At 40.1% G+C, this 22,159-nt stretch overlaps 2 protein-coding genes across 2 annotated transcripts; both read right to left on the bottom strand.

Moving 5' to 3' along the window:
• Positions 1-1,701: 1,701 nt before the first annotated feature.
• LOC131190735 (proteinase-activated receptor 1-like) lies at positions 1,702-3,068 on the bottom strand. The gene is made up of 2 exons (XM_058168090.1): positions 2,996-3,068; positions 1,702-2,798 (listed from the first exon to the last, which is right to left on the bottom strand). The coding sequence occupies exons 1-2, from the start codon at positions 3,066-3,068 to the stop codon at positions 1,702-1,704; spliced, it is 1,170 nt and encodes a 389-aa protein (XP_058024073.1).
• Positions 3,069-10,939: 7,871 nt separating this feature from the next.
• Positions 10,940-20,975, bottom strand: LOC131191276 (proteinase-activated receptor 1-like). The gene is made up of 2 exons (XM_058169270.1): positions 20,705-20,975; positions 10,940-13,357 (listed from the first exon to the last, which is right to left on the bottom strand). Exons 1-2 carry the CDS (start codon positions 20,787-20,789, stop codon positions 12,162-12,164), a joined length of 1,281 nt encoding a protein of 426 aa, XP_058025253.1. The 5' UTR covers positions 20,790-20,975; the 3' UTR covers positions 10,940-12,161.
• Positions 20,976-22,159: the final 1,184 nt, after the last annotated feature.

The following is a 22,159-nucleotide window of genomic DNA, read 5'->3' as shown; positions in this document are numbered from 1 at the left end:
CTACAGTATATTCTTAATTTTTTTGAAATACATTTCAGTTAGTTTGGCATATAAAATAGCAGGCCAAGTAATGTGTTACAACTGTCTCAGAGACTAAGGGTCAACACTGAACCTCAACAGCTTCAGTTTTAGATTTCGGAACTTCACACTATCTAATTCAATTTGAATAAAAAGATTAGTTTCTGCTATGAAAATAGGTAGAGATTGCTTGGTCACATAATTGGAATAACAGGAGCAAGTCACTAAGCAAATATGTGAATTAATATATTGAGAAGAAGGGGAAATCTGAGGAAGCTCTGGTGGGATGGAATTGATGAGAGCATATTGATGAGATATATAATCATATAATTGATGAAACATATCTCATCAATTTCATCCCATGAAGAATGGTTACAGGCAATGAGTATGGCTAGTCTAGAGAAAAGGAGGACTAGGGGTCACATAATTGCAGTATTCCGGTATTTGAGGGGCTGCCACAAAAAAGAGGGGGATCAACTTATTTTCCAAAGTAGCAGAAGGGAAGACCAGAAACAATGGATGGAAACTAATCAAGGACAGAAGCAACCTGGAATTAAGGAAAACTTCCTAACAGTGAGAACAATTAACCAATGGAACCGCTTGCCTTCAGAAGTTGTGGGTGCTACATCATTGGAGATTTGTAAGAAGAGACTGGACAACCACTTGTCTGAAATGGTATAGGTTCTCCTGCTTGAGCAGGGGGTTGGACTAGAAGACCTCCAAGATCCCTTCCAGATTTATTCTGATTAAAGATGCTCAAAGAGACAGAGGTGAAAGCATCAAAAGGCATTGAATGAAGCTGTGTATGGATGTGATGCAAGCAAGAATAGCTTGCAAGGCACCTTTGAGGGAACGGTATTGCATTAAACTAAATTTCTTTATTTCCATTTCTCTTATTTTCTTCCTTTACAGTATATATACTTATATATTGCTTACTATGTCTTACTCGTTTTCTGTGCCCTGTATATCGTTATTTTCTGTGCCCTGTATATCGTTATTTAGTGTGTTTTTATGAAGATGTGTATAAAGGCCTTTGGCCAGCTAATTTTGCTAATTTTGTTGGATGGGTATTTGAAATAAAGTGAACTCATGTTCACTTTACACAAACAACAATATAAAAAAGAGGCAGAGTTTCAGTTATGCAGCCATGGTCCCCATCTTGACTTTTTTGATCATGTTGAGGATATCCCTGTTGTACAGATAGTTCTCAATTTACAACCATTCATTTGGTGACCATTCAAAGTTACAACAGCACTGAAAAAGTGACATCATCATGTTTCACACTTTTGACCATTGCAGTATCCCCATAGTCACATGATCAAAATTTGGACACTTGGCAACTGGCATGTATTTATGACTGTTGCACTGTCTCAGGGAAATGTGATCACCTTTTGTGACATTCTGACAAGCAAAGTCAATGGGGAAGCCAGATTCACTTAACAACCATGTTACTAAGTTAACAACGGCAGTCATTTACTCAGCAACTGTGACCAGGAAGGTCGTAAAAATGGGACAAACCACCTTAACAACTTTCTGGCTTAGCAACAGAAATTTTAGGCTCAATTGTGATCATAAGTTGAGGACTCCCTGAAATAGGAAAAAGCTCCCAAAGGACATTGAACATTTAGATTCACACGTGTGATATTATCAATCCATGCATTATGTAGATACAGCAATAAAGCACTAAATGGGAAAGGAAGGGTCTAAGCCTTTGGGAGAGGGTGCTATATTGCTGCTTGTTTGACTAACTTTTCCAACCAGAAGCAACTTTCTGGAGCACAAAACACTCCAGACCTGCCTCTGGCATTCTGAAGAGGCATAATAGTAGATTAAGGGGTCGAGGCAACAGTTGAGGACACTCAGGGAAAGGCTGATCATGTGAGCAAAAAAGATGCTTTGAAGCTGTTCAGACGGAAAAAAGAATTGCATTAATAGCAGGATATTGGCGGGACCAAAACAAAGAAAGAAGGTGCACAAGACAATGCCGGACAAGAAGATTGCACGTCTCTTCCTCCCTCGCTGCACCATAAACCTGGACATAAATAGTCGCCTTATAATGCATATATAACAAGCGGTAGAGATTATTAACGGGATGAAAAAGAAGAAAGTAGATAAGACGAATAAGTAATAGCTGAAGAATTCCACAGAACCAGACATGTTTTGCGTCTCAAAGCAAGTGGTAATGTTCATCTGAGGTATCCACACGGTGAGCTCAAAGACCAGCAGTGGGCTCGCCCCTCCTATGGCGAGCAGCCAGATGGCAAAACAGATCACAGAGGCCCGTCTTGCTGTGCGCCAGGACAGAGACTTCATGGGGCAAACCAAAGCCAAGAAACGATCGACGCTGATCCCTGTCATCAGCAGAACAGAGCAGTACATGTTGCAGATGAAAGTAGAAGTGGCCAATTGGCACATAGTAGACCCAAAGACCCAGTTGTGTCCACTAAAAAGGTATGATATTTTAAAAGGCAGAATGCTCAGCACAAGCATATCTGCAAAAGCCAGATTGAGCATATACACCACAGCCGGCTTCCAAAGCTTCGTCTTCGTCACAAAAATATGAATCGCCAAAGCATTTAAGGGAAGACCCAGAACAACCACAAGAATGTCGACCACAGGGAGAAAGTGGGTCACCCATAGATTAGTGAAATATCTTTCATCAACTAAAATGGCACTTTCTTCTTTACGGTGGATGTCTGACAGATTCCCATTTGCAGAATCGATTAAAGCTGGCAAAAGTTTCCTAGGCTTAGATGAAAGAATAATTTGATCTGATGAATCTGGGGGGAAAGGGGAAAAAAAGCAATATACAAATGAAGTATATAAACACTGCATGAATTGCTTGGCATCATTTCATATAATACTTTTCAAAATATACTACAGGAAGTACTTGCTTAACAACCGCCCTGTTGACAGTGAACTTTCAAAGTTATGCCAGCACTGAAAATGGAACTTTGTGACTGGTCCTCACATTTACAACCGTCACAGTATCCCTGTGTTTGCATTGCAGTTAGCAGAACTTTACAACCATTGCAGCATCCTACAGTCATGTAATCGCCATTAGTGCACTGCACCGCCGACAAGGAGGGTCAATGGAGAAGCTGGAAATAAAATCACAACTCACGGTCATGTGATGTCCGATTTAGTGACTGTGGTACCAGCTGTGGTAGAAATGAGCTTGTACTTTCAACATGACCACAATTGTCTTGCTTAACAAATGCCCCACTTAGCAGTGGACTTGCTAGTCCCAATTATGGTTGTTAATGAGGACCATCGGTATGCAATAAGTTACAGAGTAGAATATAATCAGAAATCGGGTCGCAATGCTTCTGACTGTCACATCTTACTAAGAAGTCCAAGCTCTGATGAATCCCAACATTCTTCGTCAAATGCATAGTGTGGCTGGACTGCGAAAGGACCTTGTCTATCAAAACTCAAGTGGGAGTGAGTGATGATGATGATAATAATAATAATAATAATAATAATAATAATAATAATAATAATAATAATAATAATAATAATAATAATAATAATAATAATAATAATAATAATATTTTAATTTGTATACCGCCCTTCTCCCGAAGGACTCAGGGTGGTGAACAGGCAGATAAAATACAAATACACACAATAATTAAAAACATCCCTTAAAAAACTAATTTAAATGCCCAAATGTTAAAAAACATACTCCCCCATAAAATCACAAAACTTTAAAAACCCATCCAATAAAGATAAAAATCAGGCTAGTCCAGCCATACGAAATAAATAAGTTTTAAGTTCGCGGCGAAAGGTCCTAAGGTCAGGTAATTGTCGAAGTCCGAGGGGAAGTTCGTTCCACAGGGTCGGAACCCCCACAGAGAAGGCCCTCCCTCTGGGGGCCGCCAGTCGACACTGTTTGGCTGACGGCACCCTGAGGAGTCCCTCTCTGTGGGAACGTACCGGACGATGGGAGATAGAGGCCGGCAGTAGACGGTCCCGTAGATGAGAGTCAGTGCTGCCCTCCTGCAGTTCTGTACTGGGAGAAGTTGGGCATCAGAAAAGTCTATGCCTTTTAATAAAATATCTGAATCGGAAAATGTGCCACCAGGTGCTGGGTTTTGGTTACCGTAGACTAACATGGTTCTCTTCCTAAAATGTCTAGATCAGAATGTACTGATTTAAATTCTTAAATGTATCCATTCTGAGACAATTAAGGTTGCTATACTTTTTAAAAAACTTTTGTTTTGCCTATTATAATTGGAACACTTCAGATTCTAAATCTTCAGATTCTAGAGGAGGTACAGAATTGAGCCGGGGGAGCATTATGATTCGCTACATTGTTCAACAACAGTAACAATGACAATCACAACAGCAACCACAATAATTTGACAACCTTTTTTTTTTAATCCAAAAGAGACTCAATGCAAATAGGGTGCCTCTTTACAAGAAAATTCTCAGAAGCGCAGGCATTTCCTCTCCTTTGAAATCCAATACTAAAGATAAAGCGAATGTCCATATAACTGAAACATTGTAATGAATAATATTTTGCAATTTTCCCCCTTCATGTAAAAACAGCTCTATTAAAAGTGGCTAATCACGGTGACATGTACTCACTATTTGTTTTCACAGTAGCAAATAACATGCAGAGTATGAAGAGAAGAGAAAACAGCATCTTCATAGAAGAGTCCATTTCTTCTTTGGAAAAGCTGCTAACCTATTACTTTAGGTTTCTCAGTGCAAACTGTAAATAAGTAACATTACAAAAACCACCTTCCGTTTCTTGGATCTAGGTTTAATGGAAACATAATTTGCCTCTTTACTTTTTCGTTCTATTGGGATCTGAAAGTTTGCTTAAACCTGAAACATTTCAATCCATGAAGTCAGAGGGCAGCATAAGAAAGAAGAAACAGTGAGATAATTTCTCTCTTGGGTTGGTCCAAAAAGCATCTTATGGGTAATCTCAGGCAACTTGGCTCATTTCCTTTCTTCCTTTAAATTATTTTTCAGGAGACTAATGAGTGGTAATAATGGGAAAGCACCAATGATTTTATCCCTTGCACTTTGATTTTTGTCCTCAAAAAGTGCTTCCTAACAGCAAATTGTTTTTGAAAAACACTTTATGGTAGATGTTATGGGTACAGATGCATTTATTGTGCTTGTAAATGAAGAATGGCCAAGAAAAAAAGGAAAATAAAGTATCAATTAAGCTTCTTTAATCAACAGAACTCCTATCTTCTCAGCGGACTAAATGATCTGTTTTATTTCTCATCACTGTAACTTGAAATTGGAAGATTTATGTCTAAAATCAGCCAATAGTTTCATTGATGAAAAAGTATTTTTCATTCGAAATACAATCAATGTACAGTGCAATGTTCATTTTGTCTTAATCTGATGACTCTGTGTTAATCTCATGAGGCTGTGCGATTCTTCAAAGAGTTCAATAATTTCTAAGCTTTTTGAAGCAGCTTCATAACTCAAAACTGAGTTTAAATTGAAATACCATATTTTTCGGAGTATAAGACACACCTTTTTCCCCCCCAAAAAAGAGGGTGAAACAGACTAATGCAGTCTGTTATTAACACAGCTGCTTGCAATTACTGCAAGTTCAAGTCCCACCAAGCCCAAGGTTGACTCAGCCTTCCATCCTTTATAAGGTAGGTAAAATATGAGCCAGATTGTTGGGGGCAATAAAAGTTGACTTTGTATATAATATATAAATGGATGAGACTATTGCTTAACACAATGTAAGCCGTCCTGAGTCTTCGGAGAAGGGCGGGATATAAATTCAAATTAAAAAAAAATAAATCTGGGTGCGTCTTATACTCCAAATGTAGCCCCGCCCAGCTTCTCAAATGGAGGTTTCAGAGGCTGAAAAAAGCATCAGAAATGGAGCTTCAGAAAAAAAGCCGCAAATAGAGCTTCAGAAAAGACGCTCCTAAACAGAGCTTCAGAGGCTTTTTTTCTGAATCTCTGTTTCAGAGGCTTTCAGAGGCAGAAAAAAGTTTTTTCTGAAACAGAGTTTCAGAGGCAGAAAAAAAAGCAAAAAAAAAAAAAAAGCAAGGCACAGAACTCACAACCAAGGAACCTGTTGCTAAAATTCACCTCTGGAAACAGCTGATTGGGGGTATTCCAGAAGGCCAATCCACCTGCCAATCAGCTTTTTTCTTATTTTCCTCCCCAAAAACTAAGGTGCGTCCTATACTCTGAAAAATATGTAAGTAACCTTAGGAAGGACTTCTCAGTTTTTTCTGCTGCTTCTAAGAGTTGTTACAGATACTACTGTATATAATGTTAAAAATTCACTTCTGTATATGGACTCTGACAATGACTTGAAAACCAGACCATTAATTTTATGACTTCATTTGTCTCTGTGGTTATTAAAGTTGATGGTCGGAAAATCGGTGTGGATAATTTCTAGTTTTGTTTGTACCCTGGTATATAAATCCCTCGTCCAGTCCAGAGTAACTGCAGACCTCAATCAGTTCAACTAGTGAAATACATACATTGATGTTGCTTTCTTAAACTTCACAAAAATCAAAGCAATTAACTGGACCCTAGAACATGGATTCTATGGCAGGCCAAAGCAGAGGGAGACAAAGACATAAACAACAGGTGACAATTTATGTTAATTGTGTATTTTTATATTTATACATTCAAGACACAGAATATTCCAGAGCTACGAGAAATAATATTGTGAGTAATTAGTATGGATGGTCCCAAAGGGAGAAATCCTTTGGTAAATCCAACCTTAACTCTATTTGTTTATAACAGCAGCAGGATAGAGCTGAAAAACAAGACATCAGATCATTACTCTGCATTTGAAGAAAACAGTTTCCAACTGGATATAGGAATGATGTGTCCACCAAAAACTGCTTTGGGCTTTTTTCATTCGGCTTCCTTAATGTGGTTATTCACAAGTATTAATTGCCTTGTGCTAAAGGAATGTCATAATGTCCACTCCAAACAGCTCATAACAGGATGACCAACTCTGGAAACAATCTTGGGTCAAACTTAACTTTTGAATTATGCATGATTGGAATGCTTTAAAATCTTTTGACAATGAAGGAATGAGTGCCAAGTTAACATTTGGAAGAAAGAGCCATCTGTTGGATTGTTTTAAAAATAGGAAGCCATATCTAGGAATGCTACTTTTCTGTTCCATTTTTTTAAAAAATTGTGGCTTATACCTCACCATGCCAGTGCACTTTTGCTATCTCTGCTAACTCAGCATAGTCGGCAAGCTGCAACCCTGGCCCATCCAAGCATGTCATCAGTGAGGGGCTATTTCCCAGGAACAACCAGATATTCCATACATGCTGGATAATTTAGAAGCTGTTGGTCTCTTTTTGCATATAGCTTAGCACTAGCACTTAGCACTTATATACTGCTTCACAGTGCTTTTACAGCCCTCTCTAAGCGGTTTACAGAGTCAGCCTATTGCCCCCAACAATCTGGGTCTTTATTTTACCCACCTCGGAAGGATTGAAGACTGAGTCAACCTTGAGCCTGAGGAGATTCGATCTGCCAGATTGCAGGCAAGTAGCCTGCAGTACTGCATTCTAACCACTGCGCCACCGCGGTTCATTGTCTGTGCCTGAAAAGAAGTACAGGGGGTATATACTTTAATAAATATTGCAGTGAAGCCATTGAAGAAAGCCAGATGAAACTTGACCAGGTTAGTACCCTTTGAAGTACGTATCTCTGGGAGAATATCTGTATTGTCTCTAAGGAAGAACATCAACATAATGGCATTTAATCAATATCAATCAATAAGTCAGTGAAAGGAGATAGCATCCCTATTATCTTTATATTAAGATTTTATGATCTCTGAACCTGCTACAGGGACTGGAAGCATGGGAAAGGTATTGTGGAGGTTCTCCATGGTTGATCCCAGTCAGTGTTGGAGGGGTAGGGAAGATTAAACCTGAGACTCCAGGTCTGTGGGGTCTCTTAGGGCTCAATGGTCTTCCTTCTTCTTTAAACTTCTACATGAAACTGCTGGATAAACTCACCTGGAAGCAGCCAAGTGATGCTGTCAAGATTCTGTCACAGTGCCTGAAGGTGGTTATGAGCCTGGAGGGGGGGGGCAAACTGGCTTTAAAGTCAACGGTTGCAAGATTTAAGGGGCTGTGGGCTCATGGATCATTGGATTTTGTGATTTACCAACTTGGGCTCCAGAGAGAATTACACTTTTCTTCCCTAAATGGAACTGGTACATAATCTGAGCTCTTTTCTGGACTCATAGCTCCTACTTGAAAGGCAGTTGACAGCTCTGATCAGGATAACTTTTGCATATATTTGTCTTGTGCATCAAATGTACCCCTTCCTCGATCAGAACCTGGACTATCTCATGATTAATCATCTAGTCCAGGAGTCTCCAAACTTGGCAACTTTAAGACTTGTGGACTTCAACTCCCAGAGTTGAGCAAAGCTGACTAAGGAATTCTGGGAGTTGAAATCCACAAGCCTAAAAGTTGCCAAGGTTGGAGACCTCTGGTCTAGTCACTTTATATGTACATTAGCCCTTGTGCTTACCCTTGAGGAGTTATAACTAGTCCAGAATGCCTCAGTATGTCAATATAATTATAACAGCTCTATTACCATGGGCTTTCAGGTGCAACTTAAGGTTCCAACCATTATTTTTATTTTATTTATTTATTTATTTATTAAATTTTTATACCGCCCTTCTCCCGAAGGACTCAGGGCGGTGTACAGCCAGAAATAAAATACAGAATATACACAGTTAAAAACGAATTAAAATATAGCAAAATTACAAAAACGGCTGATAATTAAAATTAAAATTTAAAATATTTAAAATATTAATAAAACCCCAATTTAAAATCAACTATTATGCCAGTCCCGCTTGAATAAATAAATATGTTTTTAGCTCACGACGGAAGGTCCGAAGATCAGGCACTTGACGTAGGCCAGAGGGCAGTTCATTCCAGAGCGTCGATGCTCCCACAGAGAAGGCCCTACTCCTGGGGGCCGCCAGCTGACATTATTTGGCGGACGGCACCCTGAGGAAACACTCTCTGTGGGAGCGTACGGGTCGGTGGGAGGCATAGGGTAACAGCAGGCGGTCTCGTAAGTACCCGGGTCCTAAGCCATGGAGCGCTTTAAAGGTGGTAACCAAAATCTTGAAGCGCACCCGAAAGACCACAGGAAGCCAGTGCAAACTACGGAGCAGTGGTGTTACGTGGGAGCAACGCGCGGCTCCCATTACTACTCGCAGTTTTATATTTATATTTATATATAAAACTGTTGTGGTCCACCAGCAGACTGCGGACCTGGCAACAGAGTCAGACATTGAGGAGGCTGGGGAGGACAATGGGCCAGTCCTGGCATCAGGGGAAGGCCTGGACGAGGGCTCTGCATCGGGAGTGAATGAATACTGGACAAGGCAGCTGTTTCTGTAGAAAAACTTGCCCTTTCCAGCCCAGCTCCAATAACCTTGCTATCAATCCTGAAACGAGCCTGACTGAGGCCATCTTGGAGGCTTCAGGGTTGCCACAAGGAAGAAGAACGGACAGCGTTCTACTTGAAATGCTGACACTTCCATTGTGAATTTTGAGGAAAGGTATATCTGTTGAAGTGTATCGCTTCATCTCACAAGAGACTCAGAAGAGACTGGCAAGTGACTCAAGCATTCAGTTGCTAGTTGTAGAAGTCTGTTCAGCCAAACAGAAGTAATCATGGGAGTGACTTGCAGGTTATAAAATTGCCCAGCAACAGCATGGGCAACATTGGGCAGCACACCACTGCAAAAAATAATGTCAACACAGAATAAAGTTGTGGGTCTTGTTCCTCCATGCTTATTGAATCATTAATTGTTTGTTGACATGGCTGTGTCTTTTTCTGGTATTTTCTCAATAAATCTTATACAGTATGACTGTGAGAAAGCGAAATGTAAATCATACAACTATAATGCAGGAGTGCACTACTGCTATCTCTACTTTTAATTATTATTTCCTCCTCCACATTATTCTTTGAAGTTCTTGAAAGTTTGTTGGCTAATTCTGCTGTAGTTATGGCACCCTCTAGTGGCCAAAGAAGTAATTGAACTCAAAAGTCTACAAACTTCTTCAGTTCTAATGAAGAAGCTTCTTGGATGAGAAACGAAACATCATCATCAACAACAACAACAACGTCCAGTTGCCTTTTGAAAAGGCATCTTTGGGACAACCATGACATGGAAGATTGGGAAGCTCCATAGATGTTTAATGAAGTAGAGTTGCTCAATCTCAGAGCCCTTAAGACGTGTGGACTTCAATTCCCAGAATTCCCCAAACAGCATGGGGAAACACTGCACTACTGATACAACTCCAAGCATTCTATGCTTAGGTTTGAAGAAATCTCTGCAGTACCTTTTGCTTTCCCTCTGAAAACTTACAAATAGTCCTCAACTTATGACCCACATTTGAGCTCCAAATTTATGCTGCTAAGCGAGACATTTGTTAAGTGAATTTTCCCCATTTTATGACCTTTCCTGCCACAGTTGTTAAGTGAATCACTGGTTAAGTAGTAACATGGTTGTTAAATGAATCTGGCTTCCCCATTGATTTTGCTTGTCAGAAGGTCACAAAAGTTGATTACATAACCTGGAATATAGCAACCGTCATAAATATGAGTCAGTTGCCAAGCACCTGGATTTTGACTGGGGGGATGCTGCAAAGGTCGTAAGTGTGAAAAACAGTCAAGTCATTTTTTTCAGTGTCATAACTTCCAACGGTCACTAAATGAATGATTGTAAATCAAGAACTGCCTGTATTCGAAAACTTTAGGATATGGTTTGGGCATTGGAAAAGCAGTAGTATACCTCAATGTACATTTATGGGCAGAATGAATGAATGATCGTTTTTAAATTTAACTTGTGGCATATTTTCAATACTGTTTTGGGAGCTACTTACTGAATTACGAATTAATAGGAAATCATAAACACAAAGACAATTTGCGTATTTATTGAGTGTAATTCAATTTTCAAAAATAAAATGTAAAATATCTCTGCTCATCAACATTTGTACAGCTTTAATAGAGCAAAAAATTACAAAGTAATAGGTTTGAATATGTATGTGTATTTAACATACATGCATATATGCATACACATTCATATAAAAATAATATAGGACAATAGTGCTTTACTTACTCAACAAGTGTAGATCTAAGGTTTATTGACGTTTGACTTTACTGTGTCCTAAAATCTATGCACACGAATTCTCAACATTTAACCTAGAACCCAGGAAAGCACTATGCCCATAAAATAAGAGGGCTATGCAAACAGTGGCTTGGCCTTTTTGAAATTATGTGAAATCACAAAGAAAGAATTGTTCCATGGCTCCCATTGATGCATTTTTTTCATTAACCTGTATGCCTCCCAAATTGTTTTTGATGCTTAATATAATATACCGTATATACTCGAATATAAGCCGATCCGAGTATAAGCCGAGGTCCCCAATTTTACCCCAAAAACTGGGGTAAACTGGGGACTCGAGTATAAGCCGAGGGTGGGAAATGAGGCACCTACCGGTCGGCGAAACCCTCCTCCTCGGCCGAGAAGGCTGGCGGCTCCCGCCCGCCTCTCACTGCACCGGCAGGGCTTCCCCGCGCTAAAGCAAAAGCCCGCCAAGTTCGCGCCGGCCGGTATAATGTGAAAAAAAGGAAAAAAAAAAAACTCGAGTATAAGCCGTATATACTCGAGTATAAGCCGAGGGGACGTTTTTCAGCACAAAAAACGTGCTGAAAAACTCGGCTTATACTCGAGTATATACGGTAATATAGTGCTGATGTGGTGGGAGAAAAACCATACTTGATGAGAGACTGCTTGGATCGTTCTGGCTCATATCTCACAGAGTGAGTACCACTCCACTCCACTACACAGCCAACCTCTGTGTAAAAATGTAGCAACATGATCCTACAAGTAGGTCTTAGGAAAGACAAGGTTTAAGTTTAACAGCATTTTACAAATTTGTGTTCCATTTTTGCCTTAAATAAAGATGTATGTATGTACAGACACACTACTTACAGTCTCCCAAAGTTTTCTCCATTTACTGCAATTCTTATAGTGACAGATTTTATGTTAATAAAACAGAATGATAAAGGGTGTTTATGTCCTCACAACAGTATTTTATAAAATGGAGGTACATATACCAGAAACAGCAAAAATGTTTCTATGCTAGTAATTTTCGATAGAGACTGTTATCAATTGTACTGGTGCCAGTAGCCCTTTGGCTTGTTCTGCTGCCTAGAGGATTATCCGAAGTAAGGCTGCAGAGTTCAGAGTCCTTTCTGCAACGTAATAAATTGCTCAACTTACGCTGACATTCAGAGGAGGCGTAATAATAGATCAAAGGGTCAATACAACAACTTACACTGCTAATGCAGACACAGAGAAGATAAGCAAAATATATATTACCCGTGTAATTGCTGTAAGCAAAATGTGCATAATGAACTAGCAAGAGAAGATTAGTTGGGCCAAAACATATAATAAAAATGGATAAAACAGCCACAGACAGCAACAAAGCTCGTGTCCTTTTACCCGATTTTACAGCGATGTTTGAAGAGCTAAGGCACCAGATGATACAAACATAGCAAACGCTGCAAACAATTAATGGCACAAAAAAGAAAAGAGAAAAGAAAATAGTGAAAAAGATACGGTAGTACGCTTGGAGGTCACTTTCATTCAGTACATCGTGACAAGTTGTTATGTTTAGAGGAAGTATGTTCTTTGTTTGCTCAGTGATAAACAAAGGAACCACTCCAGCAATAGATACGAGCCAGATGGCAACACAAGCCACAGAGGCACGCCTTAGGGTGCGCCAGGACAGAGATTGCATTGGATACACCACAGCCAAGAAACGATCGATGCTGATCACTGTCATCAGCAGAATGGAGCAGTACATGTTGCAGTAAAATGTTGCAGTCACAAAGCGGCACATTGCAGATCCAAAAGGCCAATGGTTTCCGGAAAAATGATAGACGATCCTAAACGGAAGCACACTTGCAAAAAGTATGTCTGCAAAAGCCAAATTGAGCATGTACATTACAGCTGGCTTTTTCACTTTCATTTTTAGCAAAAACAGAAAAATTGCTGTGATGTTGAGAGGAAGACTCAAGGACACAACGAGAGTATAGACTCCTGGAACGAAATGGGTCAGCCATCCACTACATAGGTAGTCTTCCAGATCTTTCCCTAGAACATATTTTGGAAGGTTCCGTGTTCTGCTTTGACTGCTAGATGCTGACCCAATTTCCAAATCGTTTTCAGCATCGTTATCAAAAAGTGGAATTGGTTCATATTCTTCTCCCTGTATTCTCAAGGGAAAGGATCTTGGACCTGCCCGAGTGTCATTCATGGAAGAAGATCCTAAAAAGAAAAAAAATATGATATTAGGCAATTATAAATTAATCTTTTAGAGTTTAACAATGTATTTAATTTTGCTAGCATTAGGTTTTTCAGTTCTCATATGTCGTACATGATCAGTATAGTGCCATTGTAGGCAAAACATTTCCAGCATGACATCTTTACAGTATTCAATTTTCTACCTTTTTTACACTTTTAGTTTATATTTGTGTTTGTGTGTGTGTGTAATAATTATATTTTATTGTAGTTGAATACTAATTAGATAATATATCAAATTATTTAAACAAAATTTTCAATTCAAATAGAAAGAAATCCCGGAAGGTATGATGAGGGCAAGATTTTCCATCAATGGGAACTCACCCTGAGGCTCCACAGGCTGCCAGTGCCTCAACAGCAAATTCAGATTGGATGTCTCCTGTGGAACCATTACTGTGAAATGAATTGGCTGAACTGTGTAAAGAAGCAGATTGTGTGGGATTTGAAGCTGCACAAACACCATTCATGGAGACATCTAAAGAAAAATCCTCCCCCTTTTAAATAAGGTACTAATCAGCTGACGGTCATTATCTCCTTCAGATCTATTATTCTCTTACTTCTAGAAGAGGAGAATTGCTGTCAGATTTTATCATAAATTTATGCATCTAGTAAGGAGTATGTGATCTAAAAAAGTAAAACCCACAAAAACACTAATTGTTTTTTCACTTTTTTTCTCTCATTTGGGGTCTTTTGTTACTAATTGCAGTCACTTTGAGATAAGTGTAAAAGGAAAAGGAAAAAGTGTTCGATCACTTTTGGTAGAAATGTTAAAAATTATTATATAATAAGATATAATAGTACCCTGCTTTCCCAAAATAAGACCTGTCTTGAAAATAAGCCCTAGCATGTTTCTACGCATGCGCCTAATATAAGCCCTACCTCCAATATAAGCCCTACTTAAGCACCTTTGCAGCTAGCTGCTTGCCCATTCCGTCTGGTTGCTCGCAGTGCTGACACAAGGTGAGGAGTTGCCTCACACGCCCTACATCAGCTTACCTCAGGCCTCCACATCCAGGCCACCAGGCCCTGACAACTGCCTTGTGGTGGCAGCACCAGCAACCATGTACAGCAGGAGCCCATGTGACCACTGGCCCACTTTTTCTGCTTGCTCCTGGCTGCAATGGAGCAGGAGGTTGTGCGATGCGCCAGTGCCGGGGCCAGAAAGCGAGGCAGGTGTCAGAGCATGGGTGGCCTGGCTGCAAGGGCCCTGAGATAAGCCTGTGCGGGGCACGTGGGGCAGTTGCACACCCCCACCTCATGGAGGCAGCACTGGCACCTCATGTGGCCTCCTGCTCTGCCGCGAGCAAGCAGAAGTGGGCCTCCCGTGCAGGGGAAAAAATAAAGACACCCTCCCCCCAAAAAATAAGCCCTAGTGCTTATTTCAGAGTCCAAAAGAAAAAAGGCCTGGTCTTAGTTTCTGGGAAACACAGTACATAACAATATAATAAGACTTCAGAAAGGAAGTACAGTATCTTCTTTATGAAATAAAATTTAGAATATCAACTGTGGGATGAAAGTTCTAGAAATATGCAAGTATCTGAAAAAATAATGATGAAGACGATTGGGTTGACAGAGTTTTATCCCATTGGTCTTAAAAAGTGGCATTGATGCTACCAGTTGCATGAATCTTCGCCAGCCTCCAAGCACTGTTTATTGTATGGCTGGATTTAGGAGGTGGACTGTATTTTGGTCAGTGAGCATTAATGATTCTTGTTTACATGAATGTGGGTTGCTGGAGGAGTTATGTGATGGTCTTTTTGTCCTACGTTTTTAGCATCTCTTAAATGGTGTATAAATGTGGCCTATCTCTGTATATCTAGAGATGGCCAATTTGTTTAAATGTCAAGTTTCCAAATGTCAAGCATTTTTGGATTTGATTGGTCTAATATGCTAATAGTTCCCCCCCACTGTCTCTGTGTTGTGAAATTAAGGAGTTTTTGTCAAGTCTTTTGACTGCTACATGATCTTAGTGGTCTTGGATGCACTTCTAGTCTTCTACCTGCCTGTCCTACATGGTGACTGTTGCAGTCCTTCCTATGGATGACCCCATTTTTTCTTCTTCTTGGATCACTAGGTCTTTTGGTTTGGAGGACATTAGATGGTTTGTGTGCTACAGTGATACTGTGTAGTTGTAGCAGTCATTGTCATAATGGTATGTCACATGCTGTTTAGTCATATTGCTTGAAACAGTAGAAAACCATGAAAAAATTTTCTGAGAAGTTTTTGATACATGGGAATGTATTGTAGTGAGTTTGTTGTAGTGAGTTGTATGCACTTGTTGATAAAGTTGCATGGGTATCATTTGGTTGGAAGATGTTGTTTCTTCTTTCTGGCATACTGACTTGCTGAAGTGTATTTATGTTTATCTGAATAAAGTTCTTACATAGCTCTTCAGGGGAAGTCGTGTTATTTTGATACGCGAAAACACAATGTGGGTGGGGTTCCAATAGCTTGGGTTTCTAGTTTGCCATCATTTCCTCCACTGCTGCTGATATCCTGCAGGGGAAGTGTGTTGTTATTTTCTTCTTTTGTAAATGTTATTCCTTTGAAGGTGTTGTTGATTGCTTCATCTGTCTTGTCTAGCTGTTCCTTTTTTATTATGACAAAGGTGTCATCTATATTGTAGTTCCATACTTTTTTAAAATACAACACAACTATTAAAAATCACAATGGTAATTACAGGGAACTAAAGTTATTCCCACTACTTGCGCCACTGCCTTTTGGGTATTATCCTGTTTATACAACAGGACAGAAGTGGTATTTTCCTTTTTTTCTTTTCTACCTGCTTTGTATGGGTAGCTCCTTCTTGTTTGTGTGCATTTTAAAATCTGGATCCTCAGTTACAGAGTTTCCTAACTTTCTATGTATATTCTTAAAGGCAAATTGGTGAGATGGGCAACAATGTTATTGTTAGTTGTGAAGTCGTGTCCGATCCATCGCGACCCCATGGACAACTTTCCTCCAGCCCTTCCTGTCCTCTACCATTCCCCAGAGACCATTTAAGCTCACACCAACTGCTTCAGTAAGTCCATCCAGTCACTTTATTCTCTGCTGTCCTCTTCTTCCTTTGCCCTCAATCAGTCCCAGCATTAGGCTCTTCTCCAGCGAGTCCTTCTTTCTCATTAGGTGGCCAAAGTATTTCAGTTTCATCTTCAGGATCGGGCCTTCTAAAGAGCAGTCAGGGTTGATCTCTTCTAGGATTGACTGGTTTGATTGCCTTGCAGTCCAAGGGACTCGCAGGAGGCTTCACCAGCACCATAGTTCAAAGGCCTCAAATCTTTGACGCTCAGCCTTCCTTCTGGTCCAACTTTCATAGCCATACATTGCAATTGGGAAAACCATAGCCTTGACTATATGCACTTTTGTTGGCAGGGTGATGTCTCTGCTTTTTAGTATGCTGTCTAACTTTGGGCAACAATAAACCCAATAATAATAGTTTAAAAAAGTCTTGAAATCTATTTGTTCAATAAACCAAATTAACTGGTAGAAGTGATAATGAGTAAGAGGCTAACAATTATCATAAGGTTGTTTAATGTAAATCTTATTAGTAAGTTTAGATGGTAGGTATGCTTACATTTTTATAATTCCAGAACATTCTTTTAATTCTCAGCATTAATACTTTATAATACATATTGATTTTATTTTTTTATGTAATGTTCATTGCTGCTTGCCTTCGTGAGCAGGGGGTTGATTAGATGACCTCCAAGGTCCCTTCCAACTCTGTTACTGTTACTGAATCTATATCTTGGTTTTTGTTAATTTTTATTGTGGTTGAATTATCTCCCAATGGGTAACATTTTGTAAAAAATTTTAGGAGGGTGTTGTTTGTTATGATTGAAAACATTTTCTAGTCTATTTTTCTCTTCAGAAATAGAGATAACTAACTTCTTAGTGGCATAGCACAGTAACTTTTGTTTATTTAAAGGAACTGAGAGAGGAGAGAGTTATGAAGTGTGCTTAACTGGAATCTGCCTGAGTTTGTTATTCTATGCTCTACAATCTGACTTTAAGGAGTACAAATCTTGATCTTCTATTGACATTGTTCAGTCTTTTTTTTTCCCCCTGGAGATTAAATATAACCCATTCTTTCAGTCTTTCTTATACAATAAATTTTCCAATCCACTGAAGTCAACTGACTGGGTACAGGAGGGAGCTATTCACTCGTCTTCTTTAAATCCTGGTTTCAAATGATTTGTTACAGCAAATATAACAAACACATAACAAACACATGGTGGCATAAATATCAAAATTTATTTTGTTAAAGAATTCATATGCTTTTACACAAAACATAAAAAAATACTTAAGCTAAATACCGTATATACTCGAGTATAAGCCGAGTTTTTCAGCACATTTTTTGTGCTGAAAAACGTCCCCTCGGCTTATACTCGGGTCTATACGGCTTATACTCAAGTTTTTTTTTTTTAAGCCCCTCGGCTTATACTCGAGTATATACGGCTTATACTCGAGGTTTTTGCTTTTTCACATTTTACGGACTGAAGCCCTGCGGTGCAGTGAGAGGCGGGCGGGGAGCCGCCAGCCTTCTCAGCTGAGGGAGGGAGGGTTTCCCCAACCGGTAGGTGCCTCATTTCCCACCCTCGGCTTATACTCGAGTCCCCAGTTTACCCCAGTTTTTGGGGTAAAATTGGGGACCTCGGCTTATACTCGGATCGGCTTATATTCGAGTATATACGGTAATTCCTTTTTCTGCTAAAAAAAACTAATTCAGCTAATATTTAAAGTGGCTTTTCTTTCACAACAACATGTATTATTTTGCTTTCTGTCTGTGTCAGGGTTCCAAGGAACACCCTCAACGAAATAAAGCCCTGAGGCTTGAGGTTCCTCAAAGTTCCAATTTATTAAAGATGTCATGTTGGCACAGCTGGGAAAACCCGAAACTGAAAGCTTCCAAGTTTTCCACACCCAGTTGACAGTTCACAGCCCTGCCCCACACCCACAAGTTCATCACATTGTCCAATCAACTCTTCACACTCAATTGGATACAATCTTCAGGCAGTCTCCATCAGCCGCAGGATGTCCTTGAAAACGGAATGTTGTTATGACTAACTTTCTACCATTCCAACAACAACCCCCTCCCAACTTCCCCAGCTAAAATATGTAGCAGTTAAAAAGCAAGAAAGAAAATTGCCTTCCAAAACTGAGTCTGCTTATCTCCCATCAATTTAATGAGATTCAAGAAAACTGAAAGTTCCACAGTATTTCACCACTCGGTAATTCAATAGCTTTGAAACAAAACTCAAAATATAAGAAAAGCACATTACATTATACCACATATCCAATCTAGCCTTTGCTCAATATCTACTGTTAATAATGAATCAAATTGATGATTCTGCCTATGTGACTTGAAAATCTAGAGCAAGTCTCCTGAATACCCTATTGCCACAGGAGTTTATGGGATGTGTTCCAGTTTCCTTTTCAAAAGTAATCCTCATTCTTCAGAATGTAATTCCTCTGAAGGTTGAATTGTCCAACATTTGCATTTTGTAAGCCTATGAAGACCATCCCATTCTGATGTGCTTTTAACCTGGATAGTTCTGGTCGACCCAAAGTTACTGTTTGATAATTAAATAAGTTTTTGGATTTGATATTTCTGGGGGAGTATATCTTGCCTAAATAACAATTGAGGCCATTTGTAAATATTATAAATAAATAAACCATATGCCTGTTTCAAGCATTCCCTTAGTCACATCCCCAAAACTAGGAATACAATTAACATCAACATTCCCTTAGTCACAGCCCCAATACTAGGAATACAATTGAAAACTGAAGTAATAAATTTCCATGATTATTAGTTATCAATAACTGTATATTCCAACAATATACTAAATATCCTAAGAGGACTTTAAGGGGCGTGCATAAGAGCACAAACGTGCCTACTGTTCCTGTCCTATTGTTTCTTTCCCTACATATATATATATGCTTATACTTCCTTGTTTCTCATCATGTATATGTTTACATATTATATAATCTTTTTGTGTGATGCTTGTATATATTGTTATGACAAAATTAAATAAATAAATAAATAAATAAATAAAAATAAATAAATATGTCTAATTCTTATTGAAATTGCTTAATTATTACTACTGCTCTTTGTCAGAGCAGTTTAATAATATGTTTAGAGCAGTGGTGGGATTCAAGTAATTTAACAACCAGTTCTCTGCCCTAATGATTTCTTCCAACAACCAGTTTGCCAAACTGCTCAGAAAGTTAACAACCGGTTCTCCCGAAGTGGTGCGAACTGGCTGAATCCCACCACTGGTTTAGAGTTTAATAATATGTTTAGGTGAACTTCCTTTTGTTGACCTCAAGTTCTAATGTTACCACAGAGGGAGAAAACACCAAAACTGATTTTATACACCTATAGAACTGAAGTCACAGTGATTCGTAGCAAGGATCAAATTCGATAAAGTGTTTTGCAGGAGTATCCATCCAGTGGTGGGATTCAGCCAGTTCGCACCATTTCGGGAGAACCGGTTGTTAATTTTCTGAGCAGTTTGGCAAACTGGTTGTTGGAAGAAATCATTAGGGCAGAGAACCGGTTGTTAAATTACTTGAATCCCACCACTGGATCCATCCAAAATCACTCTCTCTCAAGCGGCTTTCTCTAAATCCTCAATCTGCAAACGAATTGGGTTGTAAACTCCCTTCTTGCCCAAAGGTTTGTGCTGCCCAAAGAAAAATGGGAGTTGTAGTCCAAGGCATCCAGGAAGTGGTGGGAAGGAAAGGCTGCTGGCAAAAACCAAACCGAAGAAGAGGTGAGGAGCAGCCACAATAAAGACAATTCAAAAGAAGTGAGAGGAAGCCACAACAAAGCCACAACTGAAAACACCGCTCTTCAGAACAGAGTTTCAAGTTTCTGCCGAAAGCAAGCGCAGTGGGATAGATTAAAAAATAATAATAAACCAAATCGAAATGTCAGTGGTATTTCTAAACCAACCAACGTAGATAATAAGCGCTTGATGAGTTTATTTAGTCAGGGAAGGAGCGAAGGCGGTTCCCGGAGTGGAAAATGCAGCCTTTTGCTTGCCGGGCAAAGTTCAAAGCATCAGGTGAGGCACAAATCCGGACAACTCAATCCCCGAGGCGTTTGCATATCAAAGGAAAGGTGGTGGTGGTGGGGTGTATTTATTGCCTGGCACCTAGAACTGTTCCTTGGGGAGACCGGCAAGGAGAACTCAGCGCAGGGTCCCTATTTGTGCTCGAAAAGATGGCTGAACTGCCCCCTCCCCTGCCCGCCGCGACCACCCTAAATCCCGCGGTTCCCGTCTGGCAGGAACGCCCCCGCCTCTGCCTTACCATTTCGCGGCGAGGAGAAGCCGCGCAAAGGAAGCGCCAGCACCGCGATCCAGCCCAGGGCGACCAGGACGAGCGGCTGCCCCATGGCCGCCTTCGCCGGCGAGGACTCAGGGAACAGCCGCGCGCAGCGAGGCTCCAGAAGTTCTGCCTTGTGGGGAAAGGAAAGGAAAGGAAAGGGAAAGGAAAGGAAGCGCGTCGCCTTGTGAGGCCGAGGGAGGGCCCCCTAAAACCCCCGCCCCAAACCGAGAGGGAGGCTGGAGAGATGCTGCTCCTCTTCCCTCGCCCTGGCCCCGAGTGTGTTCCCTCTCAAGGACAGAGTTGAGCGGGGGAAGAGAGCATTACTTCTTTTGGGAATGCAAAACAATGAAGACATAATGTGCTATTTTTTGTTGTGTTTGTTTTAAACCACAGACTTTTGGCAAGATGATACTTGCATCTAAAAAGTTTGACATGCCTGTTGCCAACAGGAAAATAAAATGAAATAAACAAACCTGTTAATGTTTGGGAGGGGTGGGAATATTTCGCAACAGGAAAACTACCATTAGTTTCCCCCCCTCAGTGCTATCCACTACTCCTCTCACATGTTAATACGCTGGAAGACAAAGTCCAACAACTACACTCGTGTGTGAAGCAAGTGTGTAATGTTTATGTTAGTGTTCAGTCGGGTTCCTCTTACAATTGGTCTAGACAGCTACTACGCCAATTGCAACACTGAATAGAATCTGTGTTTAAACCAATACAGGCAGCCATTTAAGACTGGTACCAAACTTGCCTTCTGTAACTTTTAGTGTATCTATTGATGAAACATATTAAATAATTTTACATCATCATCATCATCATCATCATCATCATCATCATCATCATCATCATCATCATCATCATCATCATCATAATTTAATTTGTATACCGCCCTTCTCCCGAAGGACTCAGGGCGGTGAACAGCCAAAATAAAATACAAAAGAAACAATACATACAATACTAAAAAACAACCCTTAAAAAACTTATTCAAATGGCCAAATTTAAAATGTAATAACGCCCTATAAAATTGACAGAAATTTCAAACCCATAAAATCAAATTAAAATTTTTTAAAATCAAGCCAGTCCAGCAAGGCGGAATAAATAGGTTTTAAGTTTGCGGCGAAAGGTCCTAAGGTCAGATAGTTGTCGAAGTCCAGGGGGAAGTTTGTTCCACAGGGTAGGAGCCCCCACAGAGAAGGCCCTCCCCCTGGGGGCCGCCAGTCGACATTGTTTGGCTGACGGCACCCTGAGGAGTCCCTCTCTGTGAGAACGCACCGGTCGTTGGGAGATAGAGGACGGCAGTAGACGGTCTCGTAAATATCCCGGTCCTAAGCCATGGAGCGCTTTAAAGGTAGTAACCAATACCTTGAAGCGCACCCGGAAGACGACAGGTAGCCAGTGCAGTCTGTGCAGGATAGGTGTTACATGGGAGCTTCG

Source organism: Ahaetulla prasina, chromosome 2 (assembly GCF_028640845.1).
Source record: "Ahaetulla prasina isolate Xishuangbanna chromosome 2, ASM2864084v1, whole genome shotgun sequence".
In the NCBI taxonomy this organism is placed as follows: domain Eukaryota; kingdom Metazoa; phylum Chordata; class Lepidosauria; order Squamata; family Colubridae; genus Ahaetulla; species Ahaetulla prasina.
Note: the sequence above shows the minus strand (reverse complement) of the source record. Positions and strands in the feature narration are given on the sequence as shown.